At 46.9% G+C, this 24,356-nt stretch overlaps 1 protein-coding gene and 1 long non-coding RNA gene across 8 annotated transcripts in view; both read left to right on the forward strand.

The window, feature by feature from the left end:
* The window catches only part of STRBP (spermatid perinuclear RNA binding protein), a 114,781-nt gene that overhangs the window by 36,908 nt on the left and 53,517 nt on the right, over window positions 1-24,356 (forward strand). For 4 of the 7 annotated variants that reach the window (XM_081896422.1, XM_081896423.1, XM_081896424.1 and 1 more), the window contains exon 2: window positions 22,237-22,457. In XM_081896422.1, coding sequence (XP_081752548.1) covers window positions 22,276-22,457 — 182 coding nt within the window. In that variant the 5' untranslated portion in view covers window positions 22,237-22,275. Of the gene's footprint in view, window positions 1-3,116; window positions 3,140-14,802; window positions 14,943-19,877; window positions 20,066-22,236; window positions 22,458-24,356 lie in introns of those variants that run through there. The other 3 variants (XM_081896428.1, XM_081896427.1, XM_081896426.1) reach the window with 3 other exon arrangements.
* The window catches only part of LOC309361600, a 215,819-nt gene that overhangs the window by 20,862 nt on the left and 170,601 nt on the right, over window positions 1-24,356 (forward strand). The window lies entirely within an intron of this gene.

The raw sequence follows: 24,356 nt of genomic DNA on the forward strand, positions 1-24,356 counted from the left end.
TTCCTCCCTCCTCCCAGCCCCGCCCCTCCTATCGGATCAGTCTGCACCAAGGACGGGTTGATTTCAGTCTTACCTGGTCCGCTTCCTTTTGTGCCAGAATCTCGGGTCTGCTGAAGTATGCTTAAATTTGCAAAGCAAGGATTGCATGCTCAAGAAAACCTCCCGAAAGCTTTCACACCGCAAGTGTGTGCTTTAAGCAATCTGGAGTTAGGACTCCTGCTAGCAAACAGAAGAAGCACTCTGCTGAAATTCTCGGCTGCCACTAGGAAGTTGCCACTGAACTGTTGTCCAATTTCTGTCCACCACAGACTTGATCGCAGTGCAAACCAGGCACTTTGTACTCCCTGAAGAGAGCTGTCTTAGTGCACAAAGGTTATTGCAGAGCCAGATAGGAACATGGGAAACTGTCTTACACCCAGTCCAGAGGGCCCTGCTCCCAGCCCTACCTGAAAATGCCACAAGCAGAGCAAAAGGTCTGCTACTGAGCTACAGCCCTTCCCCACTCATGAGCCACTGTGGTGCAGTGGTTAGAGTGCTGGCGTGAGACCTGAGGAGGTGGGTGTTCTAGTCCCCACTCAGCCATGAAACTCACAGGGTGATCTTAAGCTAGTCACTGTCTCTCAGCTGAACCTACTTCACAGGGTTGTTGTGAGGATAATTACGGGGAGAGGGAGAACTCTGCATGCCACCTTGAGCTGTTTTCAGGAAAAGCTTGGTATAAATGTAGCTGAATAAATAAATAAATGGCAGTTCTTGCAAGTGAGTCAATCTGCAGACTTTGAAGTGGGACGAAAACAAGAGCCAGATCCATTCTGACTCAAGCGAAAAGTACTGATTCTTCCTTATTTTGAGCAATGCCTGGTCCAGGAATAACCAGTGGTGCTGGTGTGTGATTGTAGACTCTGGACTTAATGACATCATGTCCAACCTCCCCCCCGCCCAAATCTGCCCTAGTTAAATGGTAAAATGTATTATTTCACATGCTTTAAAATGTGATGAGCCAGTCCTGTTGTGCTGGGAGACAATGGCAGGTGCTCCTGATGGCCACAGTGTCCTGCCTTGATGGCACCACTGTGAATCATCGTAGAGCCTGAGAAAAGTAGAAAGCAGTGCAGGAAAGAAGTTATATGAAACCTGCAAACAGGCTTGGCTTATTTTTTAAAAAAATGCTGCGTGTGTGCATGTGCATACGAACTTCATTATTTATCTTGTCCACACCATTTTGAAATGTCTAACGACAATCCAAAACCTCTGGTTTCTATTAAGGAAGCGTATTTTAAAACATAGTGCAGACATCCAAATCCAATCCAGAAAGTGTTTATTTTATTTTTCATTTTATGCTGGTTCCAAACCCTGCTTATCCGTACTAAAGGAATGCAGTAGTGGCAGCAGCTGTTTGCCCTCTTGAATTATTTCCTTGGCTGTCCCTTATTGACTGTATTTTGAACAAGTTGGCACTTCTCTCCCCGTCCCTCTTCTTTTCATTCTGCAAATCTGCATTGGTACCAAGGCCCCCTTCCTTGTCTCTCTTAGCTGGTTTAAAGTTTAATGAGCCTTCGCTTAAATGCACTGCTAGCTTGTCAGTTGCTGCCTCAATGATTTTATGCATTTATTTATTTTTTTAAAAAGTGGGATGCAAAGGCAAGGGAAGTCAGGGACTCGGAAATACAGTTGGTAACAGGACCTGACACCGGAATCAAAATGGGGCAGAGATTCTTCCACTGCAGCTGATCCTCTCTGTCTGTCCCTATGACAGTTGGTGGTGGTGCGGCGCAAAAACCATAAGTTGCCGTAATGTGCAAGGACAGCCCTTTTCCTTGCTAGCACGACTGCTGATTTAACCTACTCCTGCATGCCCTTTCGTTAAATATTTTAGTGTATCTGACTGGAGGCAGACCAATCTGTCTCTCAACCCCACCCTACATCGAAAGTGCATTTAAGTGGGCTTGCTGTGCATGATGTGCGTGCTCACCCTGTATTTATGTGTTTATTTATTTGTTTATTTTCTTTGCCTCTGGTAAGTGGGTCTCTGTCATGGTTTCCAGAGCCTGTTTAACTGGGGCAATTGAGAGCCAAAAGAATCGGAGGCAGCGAGCAGCGCCCATAAACTTCTTCCTGATCAGAGTTGTGGTCCATCTCCAGCCTGAATTGCTCCGTGTCTGGGTTTCTGCAGATTAAGCTGTAGGGCACTAAATCAGAAGAAGGTGTGGGGTGGAAAGTGACCTGGGAGAAAGTCCTTTCTCAGAGTAACCAGACTTACAGGACGAGGTGAGATGTGAAAGAATTAGGGGGAGGACGGCTGATCACGGGGGTGTTCTGGAAGGCAGTTTCAAGTACAGTGGTGCCTCGCAAGACGAAATTAATCCGTTCCGTGAGGCTCTTCGTATAGCGTTTTTTTCGTCTTGCGAAGCAAGCCCATTGACAGCTTAGCGGATTAGCGCTACAGCTGTCAAGCGGCTTCCAGCGATCAGCTGTTAAGCAGCTTATCAGCGGAACAGCTGATAAGCGGCTTAGCGGCTTAAGAAAAGGGGGGAAAAGCGAAAAAAACCCGCGGGGGATGCAAGATTTTTTTCGTCTTGCAAAGCAACCCCATAGGGGAATTCGTTTTGCGAAGTGCCTCCAAAACGGAAAACCCTTTCGTCTAGCGGGTTTTTCGTCTTGCGAGGCGTTCGTCTTGCGGGGCACCACTGTATACAGGGAAATAACTGCGATAGGCAGCAAACTTTTCCAGCAGGGGGCCGGTCCACTGTCCTTCAAATCTTGTGGGGGGCCAGACCATATTTTGAAGGAAAAAAGTGAACGAATTCCTATGCCCCACAAATAACCCAGAGATGCATTTTAAATAAAAGGACAAATTCTACTGATGTCAAAACACGCTGATTCCCAGACTGTCCATGGACTGGATTGAGAAGGCTATTGGGCTGGATCCGGCCCCCAGGCCTTAGTTTGCCTACCCATGCGCTAGAGCATGGCCCACTAGTGGGCATTTCAGGATTCCTGGTGGGCGGTAGGGGGTTCTACGACACAGTCTGAATCTTCCTTCCATTGAGAGAGATGAGCGCTCTATTCATGTCTCTCACACTTGGTGGTTACCATGAAGTGTGCATGGGTGCAAGCGCACATGAAAGCACGAACAAGAGTGAGTGTAACACAAAGGAAGAGGAAGTGTGGTAGCCAAGTTTGAATCCCCCCCCCCTTGTGTTTTGCTTATGTTTCTGAGGCACTAAGTGGGTATACAGTCTAGGACCCTCGTACCTACAGGACCGCCTCTCCTGGTATGCCCCACGGAGGACCTTACGGTCCGCAAATAATAACATCTTGGAGGTCCTGGTCCTCAAGGAGATTAGACTGGCCTCGACCAGGGCCAGGGCCTTTTTGGCTGTGGCCCCGATTTGGTGGAATGCTCTCCCACAAGAGACCAGGGTCCTGCGGGATCTGACATCTTTCCGCAGGGCCTGCAAGACGGAGCTGTTCGCCAGGCCTTTGTTCAGGGTTCAGTCTGACTCTGCTTTCCCCCATAAGAACTTGCATGAAAATGGCCCCCCAGCTTTTCTCTCAGGCTCATATAAGATCAGTATAAACAGTTAGGCCTAGTGGGCATTTAAGGTCCTCATCCCTAATTTGTGGGTTGCCAGCTGATTAGATTTCACTTTGATTCTGATTTGATATTAGGATGTATTTTAATTGATTGCTTGATTTTATGGTAATATGTTATATATTAGATGTTAGCCATTCTGAGCCTGGTTTTGGCTGGAGAGGGTGGGGTATAAATAAATGTATTATTATTATTATTATTATTATTATTATTATTATTATTTATTACATGCATAGGCAGGGCAGCTGCAGTAGAAATGTATCCAGTGGCCCTGCCTGTGAATGTGTCCACCTTGTGTGGCCTGGTGTGTACCGTATAAGGCAGGCATAGGCAAACTCAGCCCTCCAGATGTTTTGGGACTACAACTCCCATCATCCCTAGCTAACAGGACCAGTGGTCAGGGATGATGGGAATTGTAGTTCCAAAACAGCTGGAGGGCCGAGTTTGCCTGTGCCTGATATAAGGTAATAAAGAAAGCAATTTGCTCTGCCAAGTGTTGCCATACGCCAAAAAGGAAAATAACCTAAACGCAGGAGAGCAATTGGTGGGGTGCTGTTATAAGATGTTTTCAACAAGGGGAGGAATGGGAGCTGATGCATGATAGCAGGGACAGTGTGGTGTAGTGGTGAAGAGCGGTAGTCTCGTAATCTGGTGAACCGGGTTCGTGTCTCTGCTCCTCCACATGCAGCTGCTGGGTGACCTTGGGCCAGTCACACTTCTCTGAAGTCTCTCAGCCCCACTCACCTCACAGAGTGTTTGTTGTGAAAGGAGATGGTTAGCTGCTTTGAGACTCCTTAAGGCATCGGTTCTCAACCTGTGGGTCTCCAGATGTTGTTGGACTACAACTCCCATCATCCCTGAGCTCTGGCCTTGCTAGCTAGGGGTGATGGGAGTTGTAGTTCAACAACATCTGGGGACCCACAGGTTGAGAACCGATGCCTTAAGGGGAGTGAAAGGCAGGATATAAAATCCAAACTCCTCTTCTTCTTCAAGGACAGGCAGAAGCAGAGCAGAGTACTTGTAAAATAGGAGAAAGAGGGAAAAGAAAAGATAGGCAGGAGGAGGAGGGAATTGTTGTTGACTAATAATAATAACTGGGCTAACTAGCTCAGCCTTACTTCTAGACATTGCCATATGGAAGGTAAAAGAACAGAATTTTAAAAAGGAGATGAAAAGGAAAGGGAAGGGGGGGAAACTGAAAAAAGGAAGAAAAATAGAAAAAATGGTGGAAATAGTGGAGGAGAGAAAGCAGGGACAGGCGGAATCATGGTGTTTGGAGTGGCTCGTGTTTTGGCAAGTTAAGTTTTGTTAGCTTATAAAATAAAAGAAAGAAGGAAAGGAAGGAGATGGAGAGAATAAAGCGAAAGAGAAAAAGAGACCCGTGTTATATTGATATAATATAAGGAAGGTAAAGAAGAAGACAGGAAAAGTAGAAAAGGGGGGATTTCTTTTATGGTGATACATAATAAAAATTGCCACCTAATATAGCGTTGTTTTTGATGTTTGCAATAAAAGGGGAAAGGGGGGCACTGTGTGGAGCACAGATCAAAACGTGTTAAGAGTAAAAGTAGTTGTTAAATTGTGCAACAAATTTAGAACCCATGTCTGGAAAAAAGAAATACAGTGGTGCCTCGCAAGACGAAAAGAATCGGTTCCGCGATTCTCTTCGTCTAGCGGTTTTTTCGTCTTGCGAAGCAAGCTCATTGACAGCTTAGCGGATTAGCGCTACAGCGGTCTAGCGGCTTCTAGCGATCAGCTGTTAAGCGGCTTATCAGCGGATCAGCTGTTAAGCGGCTTAGCGGCTTAGGAAAAGGGGGGGGAGCGAAAAAACCCGTGGGAAAAGGGGGGGGAGCGGAAAAAACCCGCGGGGACTCGCAATATTTTTTCGTCTTGCGAAGCAACCCCATAGGGAAATTCGTTTTGCGAAGCGTCTCCAAAACGGAAAACCCTTTCGTCTAGCGGGTTTTCTGTCTTGCGAGGCGTTCGTCTTGTGGGGCACCACTGTATGCTCTTGGCTATTTACCAGAGTACCTGAAGATGGGTTTCGTTGAAATCTGTTACAAATAAACAGCTTCCAATGTGTTTACTGTGCCACAAGACATTATCTAATGAAGCAATGAAGCCAAGTCGATTTCGAGAACATCTTGCTACAAAGCATTCACAAGATAAAGATAAGCCCATTGAACCATTGAATATTTTCAAGAAATCTATGAAAGATTTCAAAATCCTTCAACAATAGCTGCATCGTTTCAAAAACAACATGCAAAGAATGAGGATGGATTAACTGCAGTTTATCGTGTATCACAATTAATTGCAAAAAGCCATAATATTGGAGAAACTTTGATAATACCCTCTATTAAGAATTTATCTCAACAGTAATGCATCAGGATATACCTGAAGTTTTAAAAACACAGCCCCTTAGTCATAGCACAGTAAAGAGACGCATTGATGAAATAGTGGCAAATGTTGAAAATAAACTTAAAGGTATTCTCCAAAATTCTTCATTTTCCATACAATTGGACAAGTCTGTCATTGCAGATAATAATGCTCTACTGATGACATATGTCCGGTACCTTGATGAAAACATTGCAAGATAAAATACTATTCACTGTCATTCTGATTACAGATACAAAAGGATTATCAATATTTAATGCTGTGAAATCATACTTTGCACAAAATAATATATCCTTGAACAGTATTGTTGAACCATCAATGGTAGGTCGCTATTGTGGATTTCTTGCTTACTTGAAGGAAGAAGTGCCAAACGTTTTGTGTATTCATTGTGTTGTGCACAGACAACATATTGTAGGAAAACATTTAAGTACAAGTTCATCATTAAGTACAATAATTAGAGCTGTAAATAAGATCAAATCTAACGCCAAAGATAATAGAATGTTTTGACAGCTGTGCCAGGGCAATACAGTAATAATAAATTGGATATGGGAAAACGATTTCAAGATACAGCAATACCTCCATGAACGTCCGCCTCATCTAGCGTCCATTCCGGCGAACGTCCACGGCAAACCCGGAAGTACCGGAACAGGTTACTTTTGGGTTTGCCGCTCATGCATGCGCAGAAACGCTAAATTGCACTTTGTGCATGTGCAGCAGCGCAAACCATTCTGCATATTGCACAGACGCAGCAGTTTGCCCTGCGTCCTTTTCGGCTAGCGGCCGGGGCTCCGGAACAGATCCTGGCCACAAAACGAGGTACGGATGTATTTTGAACTTGAAGGTGCATGACTGGATGATAAATCCTTTTATAGCAAATGTTGCTGAGGTTGATATAACTTGCCAAGAAAAACTATTATAACTTAAAAATGATGAAGAGAGTAAATGTAATTTCGGCAGTGGTGGATACCAAAAACTCTGGCAAAATAAAAAATGCCTGCATTATATCCAAATATGTGGAAAATGATATTCAATTTATTGATACCTTTCCCTACCACGTATCTTGTAGAATCAGGCTTCAGTGCTGTTAATCATATTATGAGCAAACAGAGAAACCATCTGAATATCACCAAAGAGGAGACCTTCGTTTGCCCCTTACGAAAATCGAACCAGATATCACATATTTAGTCTCACAGCATCAGCCTCAAGGATCTCATTAATCGCCAGTTAAAAGTAATTTCAATTTATAGTTTCCACATTTAACTTCATAAAGTTAAAAACATTATAGACATGCATAAAGAAGAAATAAAAAGATAAATTTAAGTACTTTAAAAAACAAACAAACCTCCTTTTCTACTTGTGCTAAAATAATTGAGTTACTGCAGCACTGGTGGGCGGTAAGGAAATTTTACCATCAAGAAGGATGCATTAGTGGGCAGTAGGTATAAAAAGGTTGACTACCCCTGGGAAGATTCCAGCTGAGGACTATTCTCTACACAAACCTGAAAAGGCAATTCAGTCTTCTAACCCCAGAGAGCGCCTCTACAGCTCTTCTGTGAATAAATCGCCTCCCCACCACCCCTTCAGCTTAAATACTTGCCTCCCTGTGCTGAGAGTTCCCAACGAGCTGGTCAGCCATTGGCGTCTGTTGTTGGTGGACTAGCAGGAGAAGGAGATACACATCTGGCAGCCACAAGCAAGCACCCAAGCAGCATGTGTTGGGCATGGCACTGTCCCACTGGGAGCTGCCACCCAGGCAATCTGCTTCACTTTGCATCATGGATGGGCCATGCCTGGATCTGCTACTTCATTAGATCCTTTATCACAAGGGTGGGAAACCTCAGGCCTGGGGGCTGAATACAGCCCTCCAGGCCTGTCTACCTGGCCTTCAAGACTCTCCCAAGCCCTTCTGCTGTAATTCGCTCTACGCGGGGCTGCCCTTGAAACTGTCCCACAAACTCCAGCGGGTGCAGAATGCTGCAGTGAGGCTCCCCACGGGGTCCCTGCCATGGGAGCACATAACACCAGTCCTGAAAGACCTACATTGGCTCCCAGTACGTTTCCGAGCACAATTCAAGGTGTTGGTGCTGACCTTTAAAGCCCTAAACAGCCTTGGTCCTGTATCCCTGAAGGAGTGTCTCCACCCTCATCATTCAGCCCAGACACAGGTCCAGCTCCGAGGGCCTTCTGGCGGTTTCCTCCCTGCGAGAAGTGAGGTTACAGGGAACCAGGCAGAGGGCCTTCTCAGTGATGGCACCCGCCCTGTGGAACGCCCTCCCATCAGATGTCAAGGAAATAAACAACTATCTGACTTTTAGAAGACATCTGAAGGCAGCCCTGTTTAGGGAAGTTTTTAATATTTGAAGTTTTATTCTGTTTAATATTCTGTTGGGAACTGCCCAGAGTGGCTGGGGAAAGTCAGCCATATGGGCAGGAAAGAAAGAAAGAAAGAAAGAAAGAAAGAAAGAAAGAAAGAAAGAAAGAAAGAAAGAAAGAAAATTGCATTAGTTTTTTTGCTTCTGCTGCTGCATCACACTGTTGACTCGTGTTAAGCTTGTTGTCCACCAAGACCCCTAGTTCCTTTTCACATGTAGTACTAGTAAGCCAGGTGTCCCCCATCTTATATTGATGCAACTGGTTCTTCTTGACATAAAGAGTTACAGATAGGTAGCCGTGTTGGTCTGCCATAGTCAAAACAAAAAAAATTCCTTCCAGTAGCACCTTAAAGACCAACTAAGTTAGTTCTTGGTATGAGCTTTCGTGTTCTATAAGAAGGGTCTGGTAACTTCTGTTTCATTGTATCTGAAGAAGTGTGCATGCACACGAAAGCTCATACCAAGAACTAACTTAGTTGGTCTTTAAGGTGCTACTGGAAGGAATTTTTTTTGTTTTGACATAATGAAATACTCTCCCCTTTTGAATGGTCATTTTTTATCCTTGCATTCTATTACCTTGCAGGCAGAATTCGAAATTATCAGGGCACCAGGCACATTTCACGCCAAAAGATTTTCCATTTTTGAGCACTTCAAAAAGTGAGTGCCATTTTTTGCACCTGGTTGACCCTCAAGGATTACTGAAATGTATGTGCTTTGAAGCCTTGAAGTATATGTTAAGTATAGACAGTATGGTAAGGCGTATAGCAATAAAGAGGAGAGTACTTCAAAAATTGAAGTATGGTACCAGTATTTTTATTGTAAACACCAAATTAAACGTATTAGCATTTTTTGTTAAAAATGTGCTATTAACAACGTGTCACTTATGTGAATTAGTTTCTGCTTATGAATATAACAAATAAGTGTTGCCGACCCCCGCAAATGGCAACTAGACATTCTGTTTTGGCACCCACAACCCAGGTCCCAGGAGCCATTTGGCTCCTAGCTTTTCTATCCCAGTTTCTAACACTGCTTGCTGGCTGTTTTCAAGTTGTGGGCAAGGAAGATTGGATTTACTGAAGTTTAGGGCAGCTCCAAGGGCCACGTTAGCCTTCCAGGGGCAGCATGCCAGTAGTGGGTGTGATGAGAGGCAAAGCGGGGGAGCAGCCGTGGATGTGACTCTTTACCTTTGTAGATTAGGTTTTACAGTCGTACCTTGGATCCCGAAAACCTTGTGAGTCGAGCGTTTTGGCTCCCGAACACCACAAACCCAGAAGTGAGTGTTCCAGTTTGCAAACACTCTTTGGTACCTGAATGTCTGACGCGGCTTACGTAACTTCCAGTTGGCTGCAGGAGCTTCCTGCAGCCAACTGGAAGCCACGCCTTGGTTTCCTAACGTTTTGGAAGTCGAACGGACTTCTGGAATGGATTCCATTGGCACCACTGTATTTGAACTTCAGAGACTTCTAGACATCTTTCTTTCTTCCATCCAGGCAAGCCAGATGCATTAGTTCAAATGCATTTCTGCCAGGAAATAATGGTCTAGGGTGGAAAGCAGGGCCAGTGAGTGGCATGGGAAGGGGACATGTTCTGGGAGAGTCCTGAGGGCCAGGTAAAGAGGCTTTGAGGGCCATATTTGCCACCCAGACCTGAGATTCCCCACCCCTGGTTTGGAGAGTTCTGTGAACTGCATGATGGACAATCGTCTTCTCCCACAAATTACAAATGCAACCTTTTCCTTTTGGCATATTCTTGTCTTTCTGTCACGTATTCTAGTGATTTCCCTGTGTTTGCATGCACTTGAGGTATTCTGGGGAGGCAAGCCTGTCTAAGGTGTCCTGTGGTTCTTATTGCCCTTGCGAGAGTCTTTCCTGCCAGTACCCACTTTTGTCCCCAGGGAGAACTGTACATGTGTATACTTTGCAGAATTGTAGAAGTGCCTTCAAGAAAGATAGCAACTGGGTAGCTGAAATCCAGCTCCTTTGCAATCTTGGTCACACCTCTTGGGTTACAAAATGCCCTCATTCTCCCCCCCCCCACATTGTAGGAGGGGGCAAGGACGATGGTGCTGCATTTGGGTTCAAGGTGATATTGGGAGTGTGGCAGAGTGTCATGTGTGGAAGGTAGAGAGACTGCAGGTGGCAGCATTTTAGCACCGCTGTGCTTAACCTGTAAGGCTTTCTTCTGGAAATGCGGCCAGCTGGTTAAGTCTGATTTTTTTTAGGCAACCACCACCACAACCAGAGGCTTCTGGCAAGATCCTGGGAGCTTCACCAGCCTGCATTCACCCCTGTATCCTTGCTCTTGAGATATGGGACCCTGGAGAAAGCTCTACCATTGGTTGAGGTCTCACACAGGCATGATGACTTATGACCTTACTGACTGGATAGTTTGTTCGTCAGTGTAGTGTTCTGAGAGTCGTTTGGAGTTTGTTAAGAGGGAACTAGTTAAGATCTGTTTTCTGTTCTTGTATATAGTAACTTAAGGGAAGCGGGTGACGCTGTGGGTTAAACCACAGAGCCTAGGACTTGCCAATCAGAAGGTCAGTGGTTCAAATCCCCGCGTCGGGGTGAGCTCCCATTGCTCAGTCCCTGCTCCTGCCAACCTAGCAGTTCAAAAGCATGTCAAAATGCAATAATAATAATAATAATAATAATTTATTATTTATACCCCGCCCATCTGGCTGGGCCCCCCCAGCCACTCTGGGCGGCTTCCATAGAAACCAGGAAACACTAAAATATCATACATTAAAAACTTCCCTGAACAGGGCTGCCTTAAGATGTTTTCTGAATGTCAAGTAGTTGTTTATCGTTTTGACATCTGCTGGGAGGGCGTTCCACAGGGCGGGCGCCACTACCGAAAAGGCCCTCTGCCTGGTTCCCTGTAGCTTTGCTTCTCGCAATGAGGGAACCGCCAGAAGGCCCTCGGCACTGGACCTCAGCGTCCGGGCAGAACGATGGGGGTGGAGACGCTCCTTCAGGTATACTGGGCCGAGGCCGTTTAGGGCTTTAAAGGTCAACACCAACACTTTGAATTGTGCTCGGAAACGTACTGGGAGCCAATGTAGGTCTTTCAAGACCGGTGTTATGTGGTCTCGGCGGCCGCCCCCAGTCACCAGTCTAGCTGCCGCATTCTGGATTAGCTGTAGTTTCCGAGTCACCTTCAAAGGTAGCCCCACGTAGAGCGCATTGCAGTAGTCCAAGCGGGAGATAACTAGAGCCTGCACTACTCTGGCGAGACAGTCTGCGGGCAGGTAGGGTCTCAGCCTGCGTACCAGGTGGAGTTGGTAGACAGCTGCCCTGGATACAGAATTGACCTGTGCCTCCATGGACAGCTGTGAGTCCAAAATGACTCCCAGGCTACGCACCTGGTCCTTCAGGGGCACAGTTACCCTATTCAGGACCAGGGAGTCCTCCACACCAGCCCGCCCCCTGTCCCCCAAAAACAGTACTTCTGTCTTGTCAGGATTCAGCCTCAATCCATTAGCCGCCATCCATCCTCCAACCGCCTCCAGGCACTCACACAGGACCTTCACCGCCTTCACTGGTTCTGATTTGAAAGAGAGGTAGAGCTGGGTATCATCTGCATATTGATGGACACCCAGTCCAAACCCCCTGATGATCTCTCCCAGCGGCTTCATATAGATGTTAAAAAGCATGGGGGAGAGGACGGAACCCTGAGGTACCCCACAAGTGAGGGCCCAAGGGTCTGAACACTCATCCCCCACCACCACTTTCTGAACACGGCCCAGGAGGAAGGAGCGAAACCACTGTATAACAGTGCCCCCAGCTCCCAGCCCCTCTAGACGGTCCAGAAGGATGTTATGGTCGATTGTATCAAAGGCCGCTGAGAGATCCAGCAGAACTAGGAAACAACTCTCACCTTTGTCCCTAGCTCGCCGGAGATCATCAACCAGTGCGACCAAGGCAGTTTCGGTCCCATGATGAGGCCTGAACCCCGATTGGAAGGGATCCAAATGGTCCGCATCCTCCAGGCGTGCCTGGAGTTGTTCAGCAACCACACGCTCAATCACCTTGCCCAAGAATGGAAGATTTGAGACTGGGCGATAGTTGGCCATACTGGCCGGGTCTAAAGATGGTTTTTTAAGAAGCGGTTTAACGACCGCCTCTTTCAGCGGATCTGGGAATGTTCCCTCACAGAGGGAAGCATTCACCACCCCGCAGAGCCCATCGCCCAGCCCTTCCCGGCTTGCTTTTATTAGCCAGGATGGGCAAGGATCAAGGAGACAGGTGGTTGGTTTCACGCGTCCAAGCAGCCTGTCCACATCCTCGGGGGTAACGGATTGAAACCGATTCCATGCAACTTGACCAGACAGGGCTCTAGCACTCTCCCGCCCCAGCCCTGCTCCCATGGTGGTGTCTAGCTCCTTCCGAATATGAGTGATTTTATCTGCAAAAAACTTTGCAAAATCGTTGCAGGAGATCTTGGGGTCTTTACAAGGCCCCGGTGGTAAAGGTGGTTCCGTTAAATTGCGGACCACCTGAAAGAGTCTCCTGCTACTATTTTCTGCAGATGCAATAGAGGCGGTGAAGAAAGTCTTCTTCGCCGTCGCTATCGCCACTTGGTAGGCTCGACGTTGAGCTCTAACCTGTGTCCGGTCAGATTCGGAGTGAGTTTTCTGCCACCGACGCTCTAGCCGTCTCAGCGATTGTTTCATCGCCCTCAGCTCCGAAGAAAACCACGGGGGCTGTCCGGGCTCCATGCAATCGGAGAGGGCGCTTTGGAGCCAGACAGTCAATAGCCCTGGTTAACTCCGCATTCCAGCGGGCCACCAGGGAATCAGCTGAAAGGCCATCAACATGGGATAAAGCATCCCCTACCACTCTCTGGAAACCATTTGGATCCATTAAGTGGCGGGGGCGGACCATCCGAATTGGTCCCACCTCCCTGCAGAGGGGAAGGGTCGCGGAGAAGTCCAGTTGCACCAGGAAGTGATCTGACCATGGCACTTCTTTGGTTTCACTTTTACTTAGTGTCAGATCACCCACGTCACTAGAGGTGAATACCAGGTCTAAGGCATGTAGATAAATAAAAATGCAAGTAGATAAATAGGTACCGCTCTGGCGGGAAGGTAAACAGCGTTTCCGTGCGCTGCTCTGTTTTGCCAGAAGCTGCTTAGTCATGCTGGCCAAATGAGCCAGAAGCTGTACGCCGGCACCCTTGGCCAATAAAGCGAGATGCTTCGTCCATCCTGCCTGCAACTGATTGCTTTCTGGAACTCTGCATATGCTCTGCTAAGGTCTGGCTAAGGTCCGGCAACAGGTCAAAGTTGCAAAACACCAACAAGCTCTGCAGCTGCTGCTCCTTCTGGGAATGTTGGCTGGTCCAGGCACTCACAAGGAGCAGTTACTCTTCACCTGAACATTTTGGTGTTCTGGGTATATTTTTTGGCATATGTTTTGGAAGCTTGAGTATGGAAACAGAGGCTGGGATCCAAAGAACTGGTTCTACATGCTTCTCTATAAGCAGTGCTTCCTAGCAACACAGGAAGGTGGCTTTTGCACCAGGCCCGATTAGTGGTCCCTCTAGTCCAGTAATTGCCTGCTTCTGACTGACAGGACCTCTCCAGAATCTCCAGCAGAGGTGGGCCTTTCCCTTCACCTGCCATCTGATTATTTTTAATTGGTGATAATGTGATGGAGCCCTGGGGCTGTGTGTGCCCAAAGCAGGGGCCGATATAGGTTACCTGTGTCACAGGGCAATGTTGTTTTTAGAGCTGAAGGGAATTTAAAAAGTAGTATGTACTGTGGGAGCTGGAAAGACCCCAGTAGATATACTGGCTGCATTTGGACTTCATGCTCAGTTGTCACCCGTGGTTAAGCATTCCATTCGCTTGCTAGCAAGGTATCTTCCCTCTGGTCAGCTCTGCAAACCTTCATTCTGCTCTCTGTCTCTCCCCTACCCAGAAAAGAGTTCAATTTACAACATCAGTTCCCAGCACCGAAACTTAGGGCTCCTCAGAGCCGCTCTCTCTCTATCCTGTGACCCAGATGCACAGTTTCCGACTGTGACAGATGCTACCAGAGAGCACCTTGGACAGAGGCCAGGAATTAAAATTATACTGCAGAAGGAACACAATGCGCTTTCTAATTTTTCAGCTGTGTAGCGAGAGAAGCTACCTGCACAATGTCTTCTATTTTAAACATTTTTGTATGGAGGTGTGGATTTCTTGCTCTGGAGAAGTGTTTTGGGAGAGAGGGATGGATTCCTCAGCTGCCTTAGTCTAACACAAAGGTGTTTCTTGTAATCTGCTTAAAATGAGCAGTCTCTGCCCAGATACCTTTCTGTTTTTTGTTTCCTTTCTCTCTGTTGGGAGGAAAGGCCGGTTGAACAAGCTTTAACAATGATACCTGTCAAACTTGTCCTCCTTGCTAGCGAAGCACGGAGGTTCTGTAAAGCTGCATTGTTGCTGCACCTCCAAATTAGCCACAGGTTACCGAGTGCAGTTTTCTCAGTGTGACAGCGTTCTGATAAACCAAGGCGTGTTTGTCAGCACTTACAAGCTCCTCTGGGTTTTCCAAAGAGGTCGCTTGAGCTTGGTGCGTACAAGATACTTGACAGAGGTAAGTCTTGAATTCTGGGGTGGGCTATGGGCACATCCAGTAATTTAGCAGGAAAGCTTCAAGGACGGCACTGTTGGTGGGGAGCTGGGATTGCAGGAAAAGAGTAAAACGTATTGCATTCTGGCTGGATGGGTGTCAAAGTAGGAATGAGGCCAGGGAGGAAACCTCAAGCTTTGAATTCGGGAGTGGGATTGGACATGGCTGCTTTGAGAATCTTCTTGGCAAGCCAAGAACTCTGGTGGTTTCTGAGCAGGAATGACCTATATCAGTGGGGCTTCTGAAAAGGGGTGTTCTCATCCTAAGCGTGATCGAGGTGGGTTTGACCTCAGAGTAGCTAGCTTTCCAGCCTACCCCTTGTATGATTTCATTTCACTAGAATTTGAAACTTAATTCCATTGATCTAGTTTTGCCTGCTGGGCGAGTTTGCATGTATTTCTGAGCTGTAAATTTTGATTTAGTAAGCAGTGAAGTAGGCTTGAAAGCCTCCAAAGTGGGAAACCTTCTAGTGCTTTGTTGGGGTGGGGAATCACTCCCTCGTTTTATGAGTTCATTAGTAACAACGGACGGATGTTGCTTGCTACACACAAGTAAAATAAAACTTTGTTTGCTAAATACAAAGTAAAGTAAAACATGCTTAAACTAGGTCATTCCATAGGATATAAGAAAAGTTTCCAATGTAAACTGAAAGTGTTTGCTTTTGCATTTTTGGCATATTTGCATTTTTCTCTGTAAAGCCCACGTCACTGTAGGCTGCACTCTGCACGCGCAGTGTATTTTAACATTTTCAGCCTGCTCACGGACATCAGTCTTCTTACTAGGGGGTAAACAAGCCACAAAGGGTTTAACTTACTGTGATTCCAGAAATCAGAATTGTGGATTGTTTCTCCCCAGTGAACCATAGAATTGTAGAGTTGGAAATGAGGCCCCCCAGGGCCATCTAGTCCAACCCTCTGTAATGGAAGGAATCATAGCTTAAGGACCCCTGACAGGTGGCCATCTGAGCTCTGCTTAAAACCCCCCAGTGAAGGAGACTCCACCACTTTCCGAGATAGTCGATTCCATTATCAGACAGCTCATTCTCCTTAAGCCTACACCAATGGTTGAAGGCTGACTAGTGGTCATTATTCGTTAGGAAGAAATGAGCCTTGATTCCAGGTCCATCTGTTACACTAAATCCGGGGTGTGAAACCTCAGGCCGGGGCCAAATACGTCCCTACAAGCCTCTCTGTCTGGCCCCTGAGACTCTGCATTCCCATTCAGCATCACTCACTCTCCCTAGGCCACACACCAGCCCTACTTAACGTCCCCCTTGAGTGTTTGGCCTGGCTTCACTGTGACCTTGAACCTCTGGTTATGCCCCTTGGTTGTCTGGATGGAGGGTAGAGAGGTGGTGCAGAAACTAGCCCGCTGTACAAAGGTAACATTGACATTCGTTGCTCTGCCTGCTACTGGCCTGTGGCATTCAGAAGGTTTCCTAGATAGGATGTGCTTCTTCCTAAACCATGGTTTCTTGGCTTGGCATCACTGCTGTTTTGGCTGCACTGTAATTATGCAATGAAACCACAAATGTTTTTGTATGGATGGCAGTAGCCAGTTTTATTAAACTCTGTTGGGTGTGTGGGTGTGTGGTGTGATAGCAAAGTTAGGGCTAGGAGCTTAGTTGCTCTTCCTCATCCCTGTTTCTAGTGCCAGGTCAGAAAATCATAGAATAGTACAATAATAGAATTGTAGAATTGGGAGGGGCCTTGGGCTCTGGGAGTTGGCTCCTGTGACAAGGGTCATTTAGTCCAGCCTCCTGCAATGCAGGAATGCAGGTGCAGACCTTTAAAGCCCTAAACAGCCTCAGTCCTGTATACCTGAAGGAGCGTTTCCACCCCCATTGTTCAGCCCGGACACTGAGGTCCAGCGCCAAGGGCCTTCTGGCAGTTCCCTCACTGCGAGAAGCCAAGTTACAGGGAACCAGGCAGAGGGCCTTCTCGGTAGTGGCACCCGCCCTGTGGAACGCCCTCCCATCAGATGTCAAGGAAATAAGCATTTATCTTATCAGCAGCCCTGTTTAGGGAAGTTTTTAATATGTAATGCTGTATTGCTTTTAACACTTGATTAGGAGCCGCCCAGAGTGGCTGGGGAAACTCAGCCAGATGGGTGGGGTATAAATAATAAATTATCATCATCATCATCCTTATTTTGCCCAACATGGGGCTCAAACTCACAACCCTGAGATTAAGTCCCAGGGATGTCAAAACTTAACTTATTTGCCCTTGCATCTTATGAAAGTTAACATAAGGAGAGGCAAAATCCCATCTGGTCCAACATCCTGTTACTATGTTGGTCAGTCGGATTCATGTGGGACCTTAAGTTTCATTTGGATGGCTCCACAAGGTTATACACACAGGTCCTGCTATCCTGGTGCTCATTTATACAAAAATTCACTTATCCAAACACGAGGAATTAGTAACCTTACTATACACGCCACAGATCCAGATATCCAGGCAGCTGGACCTGCGTGTAGTACTGCAAACAGATAAGCAGCCTTAAACAATCCTGGATCTTTGCTAAACAACTATCCTTTCTGAAGTGAGGAGGCCAGAGCTGTGCACAATGTTCCATGCGCAGCCGCACCATAGATTTGAATAGCGGTGCTGTGATATTGGCGGTTTTATTTTCGATCCCTTTCCTAATGATTCCCAGTACTGTATGGAATTCTCCCTTTTTGCAGCTGCCTGCACGCTGTGCTGACCTGAATATGAAATAATTATCCCTTGGGTTGCTGTCTGTCAAACAGTCTCTCTTGCCGTGTCCCCCAACCCTTTATTTGAGGTTGGCAACAACAAGGGGGTGGTGTGTGTTTGGGGGTGTGATTTGAAAGCAGGCAAAGGCACTCTTTGGCGGTTGGACCAAGACTGGGAATAATCAAACCATTGTACCCACCAAGAGAGAGACAGAGAGTGCCAGGGCATGCCAAGGCAGGGCATAGAGGATCCCAGCAATTAAATGGGGTGGTGGGAGGTGGTGGCAAATGACATATTTAGACAGAGCGAAACAGAATTGACAAACAAGCAAAGATAATTGCAACTTGCAAACCTCCCGGACAAAATCCAGCAGTTCTGCAGAAAAACATATATTTGCAGACTTCCCAGCTGTAAATTCAGCAATGGGGCAGGAGGGGCAGGGGGAGAGGGAAGAGAAGGCAAATGTGAGGACCAAGTAGGGCAGCTGAGAAAGGTTAGAAATCTCTGGAAATCACGGCTTTTACAGATAAAACAGGCATCAGGTTATAAGGATGCAAACGAAATTTGAGAATCTGTGCACTGGGCTTTCCGTTCGCCATCCTTCTCAGGGTCATTCCTTCGGCAGGTAGAAGCCCTTCGAAGAGAAAGGCCAGGTATATGATGCAAATATGTACATGAACACCTGTCATGGATGCTTTAGTTGATATTTCTGCATTGCAGGTGGTTAGACTAGATAGCTCTTCCAACTCTACAGTTCTTTGAGTATATGCTTGTATGGAGAGAGAGAGAATCTGGCTCCGGCAGGGATTTATTTCTTTTTAAAAGTTTCATTTATATCGCCACCTTTTCTCCAGAGAGCTAATAGTGATGTATGTACTTCCTCCCCCCCCCCTTTTTATCCTCACAACCACCTTGTGAGGTAGGGTGAACTGAGAAGTGGTGTCTGGGCCCCTTGGGTTTCATGACTGAATGGTGATTTGAACCTGAGTCTCCGGGTCCTCGTAGAGAGCTCTAACCACTAAGCCACACTGGATCTCATGAGGATTCTCTGGTGGCATATAATAGGTAAGAATAAAATTAAGCAGGCCACAAAAAGTGCTCCACTAAAACAAATTTCTAAATAAAACGTTGAATTTATTTGAAAATAACATTTAAACTGCACTAAGTGCACTTTATTGATTCTTCCCCTGCTCCTTCCCGATAAAATATTTCAGTTCAGCTGTTTTTTTTTCCTGTTGTTGGTGGTGGTGGGGAATTCAGATATTTATGCAGTGCATGACATTAATATAAAATACTTTGTTGTTGCTAGTTTTGTTTACTGAGCAGAAGTCAAACAAACATGCCAGATCTGATCTCCCATTGATTTTAGGGCAGCAGAAATTTCCGCAGAAGATTTCTCATGCTCGGAATGTGTTTTCCTGAATAACCGCACCGCTGAAGCTTAGAGGGTAGGCAGTGCTGTAAATTCTCTGGGCTGGCTAGTGTTGGAGAAGGAGGTGCATAGTGGCTTGTGTCTTCCGCGGGGGCTTCTGTTTTTCACAAAAACAGCATAGCTTCTGCTCCCCCCTAAACCTCCCCCACCCCATATTTCAGGTTTGTTTCCAGTGGAATGTGAAAGTATGGGACGTTGCATTGCTTGAAAATTAGACGTTCAAGTTAAGAGTTCTTAGAGGCCAGACTAAAAAAGATATACGGTATGATTTTGTGATGTAAGGGTATAATGCAGGAACATGCACAGTCTCCACCTCCAGCCTCTAAGTGGATTTGGATGGTTTGAGTTCTGTCGGTTTCCATACGCCCTTCATAGCATTTCCAGTTCCCTAGACCCCAAAATGGAAAAATGGGACAGAAAGTTCAAAAATTGATTCAGATGCTTGCCGGATATATTTACCAGAGTAGATCACACATGAAGGATCTTTATTATGCACATGCCCAGAAAGCCAACTTCAAGTTTTATTTCTGACAGTTAACTTTTCTTTTTTTATACAGTTGGTACTAAACTGTTTCTTACTTCCCTGTATGCTGAAAATCAGTTTTTTAAAAGTTACTTGAAAACACAGTGTGGCTTCTGTTCCCCCCATGAGCCTCCCCCCGCCCCACATATTCTCACATTCCGGATTTGTTCCCAATCTCTCACCACTTCCGACTTCAGCTTTCTCTTTCTGAAACACGCCCCTCCTCCTTCTCTGTGCTTTTTTTGCAGGTGTGCTGCAGAGTCTGGCTTCTGGAGCATTGCACCTGCGTGACCTCCTGAGCCGTCAAGCGACTGAGAGGCTTATGAGGAGGTTCTGGCAGGCGAAACAGTGCCTAGTGAAGACACCCCGGAGGAGGGAGAAGGAGAAAGAGGAAGGGGAAGGGTACCAGAGCTGAAGCTTACTGTAGCCAGCCATGGTAGGTCCCCATGGCTGCAGGTGCTGGGGCAATGAGCAGGCAGGAAGGAGGACATGGGAAGACTTCCTCCCTCTCTCCCTCTCCCTTCCTGGCCTGCTAGCAGACTTGCCAAAAGAGCTTCCGCGGAAGAAGGAGGAGATGCTGCTGAGTTAAAAGGGAGGTGGTCTGGCACCACTCTCAAGCAGAGCAAAATGGTCTTTGATTTATGGCTGGGGCATCATCAAAACCCAGGGAGCACGGAGGCTGCAGTCTATGAATTATTGAGTGAAGGCATGGGGGGGGGGGAGAGAACGCTCAAGAATAACGTGACTCTTTTTTTTTGCTGGAAGTGGCACCAGCTATCTTGCTTGAGAGAGTGGCTCAGGCGACCTTGAACTCTGCTGGGTTGTATAACCAAATGCTGATGCTCTCAGCTCAGTCCAGCCCTTTCCCTTCCCTTCCGCAAGGTGAAACCCCTGCTGTGGGCTTGGAATGTGGGCTTTCAAACTCACCTGCCCAGTCACAGGGATTCCAGGGATGCTGCTTTTGGTCCCCACTCTTTACCCCTTTTTGGTTGTAGAGTGCCGAGAGAGAGGAGAAAGACAGCTGTGCCTTCCTGTACTTGAACTATTGCGATGTTCTGCCCTTTCTTTAAAATCTATTTTGGACCAATGGCTGACGAGCAGGAGGGGGGTGTAGGGCTGGTGGCACACTCACAATTAATGAATTCCTGCTGGCCAACTGATGGGAGAACATCCCAAACCTATTGATTTCTTCTGTGGTCCTCCAAATGTTATTGCTAAGAGACAGAGTGGAAGGAAGGAAGGGAAAAGAACATGTTTCAGGTGCCAGTTCAGAAGCAAATGGGAGAGGATTTATTGCCTGCCAGTGCATCTGAGTCAGAAGCAGCCTGGGAATCCATGAGCCATAGGGCAATGGAGTGGAGGTTTTCATTGCTCTGGTGCCCTTCTGCTTCCCCTCTTCTCCTGTGGGTGGCGGAGGCAGGAGAGGGAGGGTAGCTGAGCGCCAGGAGGGGCACTGATGAGAGGAGTCACTTCCTCTTCCTCCTCCTCCAAATCTTGTGGGGATGAAGACAGATGAAGACTGAACAATTCTGGACTTGCCTTTGCTTAAGGATATAAAGTCCTCCAGGATTGGGTCAGAGGCCTATCTCAGGCTTTCCTAACCTGGTTCCTCCCAGATATGGTTGGATCAATCACATCCCATTACCTTTAACTATTGCCCATGCTAGCTGGAGCTGGTGGGAGCTGGGACTCCAACCAACAAAATCTGGAGGGCACTAGGTTGGGAAAGACTGGCCTGTGCAGTCCAGCATCCTGTTTCCAAGAGTGGTCAGCCAAATCCCCCCTGGAAACATCAAACAGGACAAGGAGACAGTTGCATTCTCCTGCTGCCGTTCCCCAGTATATGGCATTTAGACTGCCTCTGGACATTTGGTGATCATAACCCATTGCTGCTGGTAGACCACCAGCACCTCCTCTTCCTCCTCCGGTGCATTATTAAACTATGGAACTCACTCCCATGGGAGGCAGTGATGGCCACCTACTTGGATGGCTTTAAAAGAGAAGTGGACAAATCCATGGAGGAAGTGAGGGCTGTCAATGTTTGCTTGTCATTTACCTCCACAGTTGGAGGCATAATCAGATCAGTGGTCAGAATTGGGATAAGGTAGCTCCCTACTGCTAGTTCTTAGGGAACATAAGAGGAGGCCCACTCTTTCAAGCCAATGGCCCATCTAGACCAGCATCCTGTTCCCACAGTGACTACTCAGGTGACCCTGTGGGGAACCCACAGCAGGACCCAAGCACAAGAGCACTCTCCCTTCCTGCATCTTCTTCTAGTCACTGGTGTTCAGAAGCATTGCTGTTCCTGGCTGTAGAGGCCTAGCATAGCCAACATGGCCAGTAGACATTGGCTTTGGGATTCCATTTGTTTGTTTCATTTGGTTTTAAAGCAGACTTCACAGGTTTGGACAGGTGTTGTGCCTCCTTCTGATAGGTTTGTCTGCTGCCAGAAGTGTGATGCCCTAAAATGGCCAGCAGGTTTGATTCAGCCATCCCTTTTGCAAATAATACCCTTATCCTCTCATTTCATAAAAGAAGAGCTGTTGACAACTTCTTCTGCCTCCTCCCACCTTCTTTCTCCCTGTTATTTCCTAACCCTCTCAACAGAGATCCATCCGATCGTTTGCAAACGATGACCGGCACGTGATGATGAAGCACTCAACCATTTACCCGTCTCCAGAAGAACTCGAAGCTGTCCAGAACATGGTTTCCACAGTGGAGTGCGCCCTCAAGCAGGTCTCCGATTGGATGGATGAAATGAGCAGGTCCAGCCGGGCCGAGGGCAGCATGGACAGCAAGGAGGAGCCTTCAGATGTGGGCAGCGGCAAGTGAGTGGGTTAAAATGCACTCCCTAAAAGGGCTAAAGTTTATTGAAGCCTCATTCTTCAATCTGCTTTATATTCAGAAAATAACTCAAGTGGCGTAAATAAAAATATGAAAACATGTATTAAGATATAATTATTCATATATATATATATATATATATATATATATATATATATATATATGCAGGTTTTGGTGTCCTCGGGTGTCTTCCCGTGTAAAAGTTGGGGTGTCTAGGCGACGTTTCGACGAGGTCTCACTCGTCATCTTCAGGCTGGTGCTTTCGGCTTCTTGTTACTGGAACAGAGCCTGGAACAGAGCCTCTCTCTCTCTCTCTCTCTCTCTCTCTCTCTCTCTCTCTCTCTCTCTCTCTCTCTCTCATCCATCGGGTCTTTGTATGCCTGGCCCAGTAGTGTATTGGCAAAGGTGTTGCATGCTAGCCCAAGGGTGCTCTGCTGCATTTTGCACCAGTTGCAGCTTCCAGGCCTCCCACACAGCATGCAATGCAACAATCCAGTCTTGAGGTTACTCCTAAGTATGAAACTTGCCTCTAGGGTAGAAGTTGGGAACCTGTGGCCCTCCAGCCCCAGCCAGCATGGCCTGTGGTGAGAGACCTTGCTGCTGTAGTTCTGCAGCACCTGGGTTTCCCCATTGTACTCATTCCTGCTCCACGGCTTGATTCAAGAATTTTTGAGAATTGATTCTTTTCCCATTTCTGCACTGTACACCTATTACAGTAGTCAATGGTGCCAGAAGTGGTCCAGCAACATCAGGAGGGCACTAGGTTGGATGAGGCTGCCTTAGTGAACTGTGAGTTCTGAAGACCAAGTTGGTACTCATAAAGCTTTGAGCCTCCAGCTGTTGTTAGACCCTGACTCCCACCATTACTTAACCGTTGGCCGTGGCAGCAGGAGCTAATGGAAGTTGAAGTCCAGCAACATCTGGAGAACCTAAAGCTTTGTAATGATCAGGGGACCGGCAGCTCTGTAGGAAACAGCTCCCTCTGTCTTCCAAGCCAGGATTTTGATTGAGCCAAAGGAAGAAGATTTGAAGTTTGCTGTTGGCCTTCTCCCAGGATTGCCTAGAAATGAGCGGCTGGTGGGACAAGAGGACTCATTGCCTGGTCTTAATCTAGCTGCCCACTGGGTAGTAAAGAGAGGTCATTGCCTGAGGACATCCCTTTCCCCGATTTACGAAGGAATGGAGCATCCATCTGCCCTTCCTCTTGCAACGAGACTCCTGCAGCTGCCAAGTTAGGAGTGTGCTGGGGTTAAATAAGGCAAGGCACTAATGCTGAAAGGGGGCTGAGTTTGGAAGGATCACTCTGTATCGTTTGCAGTTCAGCTGCTGGAGCTCCCTACTAGCAGAAAGAATTAACAAGTGCAGTTAAGCCCCCGTAACTGCTGAGGCATGTGGATTTGCTCCTTGCCAGGTTAGCAGCCGTGGGTGAGCTTAAGAACCATGTCTCGTTTAGCTGGGAGGGATAGCCTTTGCTACGAGAAGGGAGTTGTGAATCTATTGTGATGACAGATTGTGTGCAAAACATATGTTGCCGTGTGTCTGTGTCTGTTTCTTGTAGCTGTGCCAGTTTCTGATTCTCTAGCCCTGTCCTGGCTGTTTGGAAAACAGCTGGAGCAACTGCTTGTGTTTTCACGTGCCTCTGCTTTTCAGAAAGTAAACAGACTTGGGACTTGAAGGCTGGAGCAAACATTTAGCGTAGAAAGCTGTGCATGTGTCCGTGTGCACAAATGGAAGAGTGAGGGAAGAAGAGATAGACGGGTAATCACTTGAAGCAAATTATCTATACTTAAAAGAGAAGATTGATTTGGTAACGGCTGCCTAAGAGGTCTCAGAACACCGTTTCACTGCTCTGCGTCTCTGGCCTGCTCAACTTGTAATTAATG

The sequence above is a fragment of the Podarcis melisellensis genome (assembly GCF_964234715.1).
Source record: "Podarcis melisellensis genome assembly, chromosome: Z".
Taxonomy (NCBI): Eukaryota; Metazoa; Chordata; class Lepidosauria; order Squamata; family Lacertidae; genus Podarcis; species Podarcis melisellensis.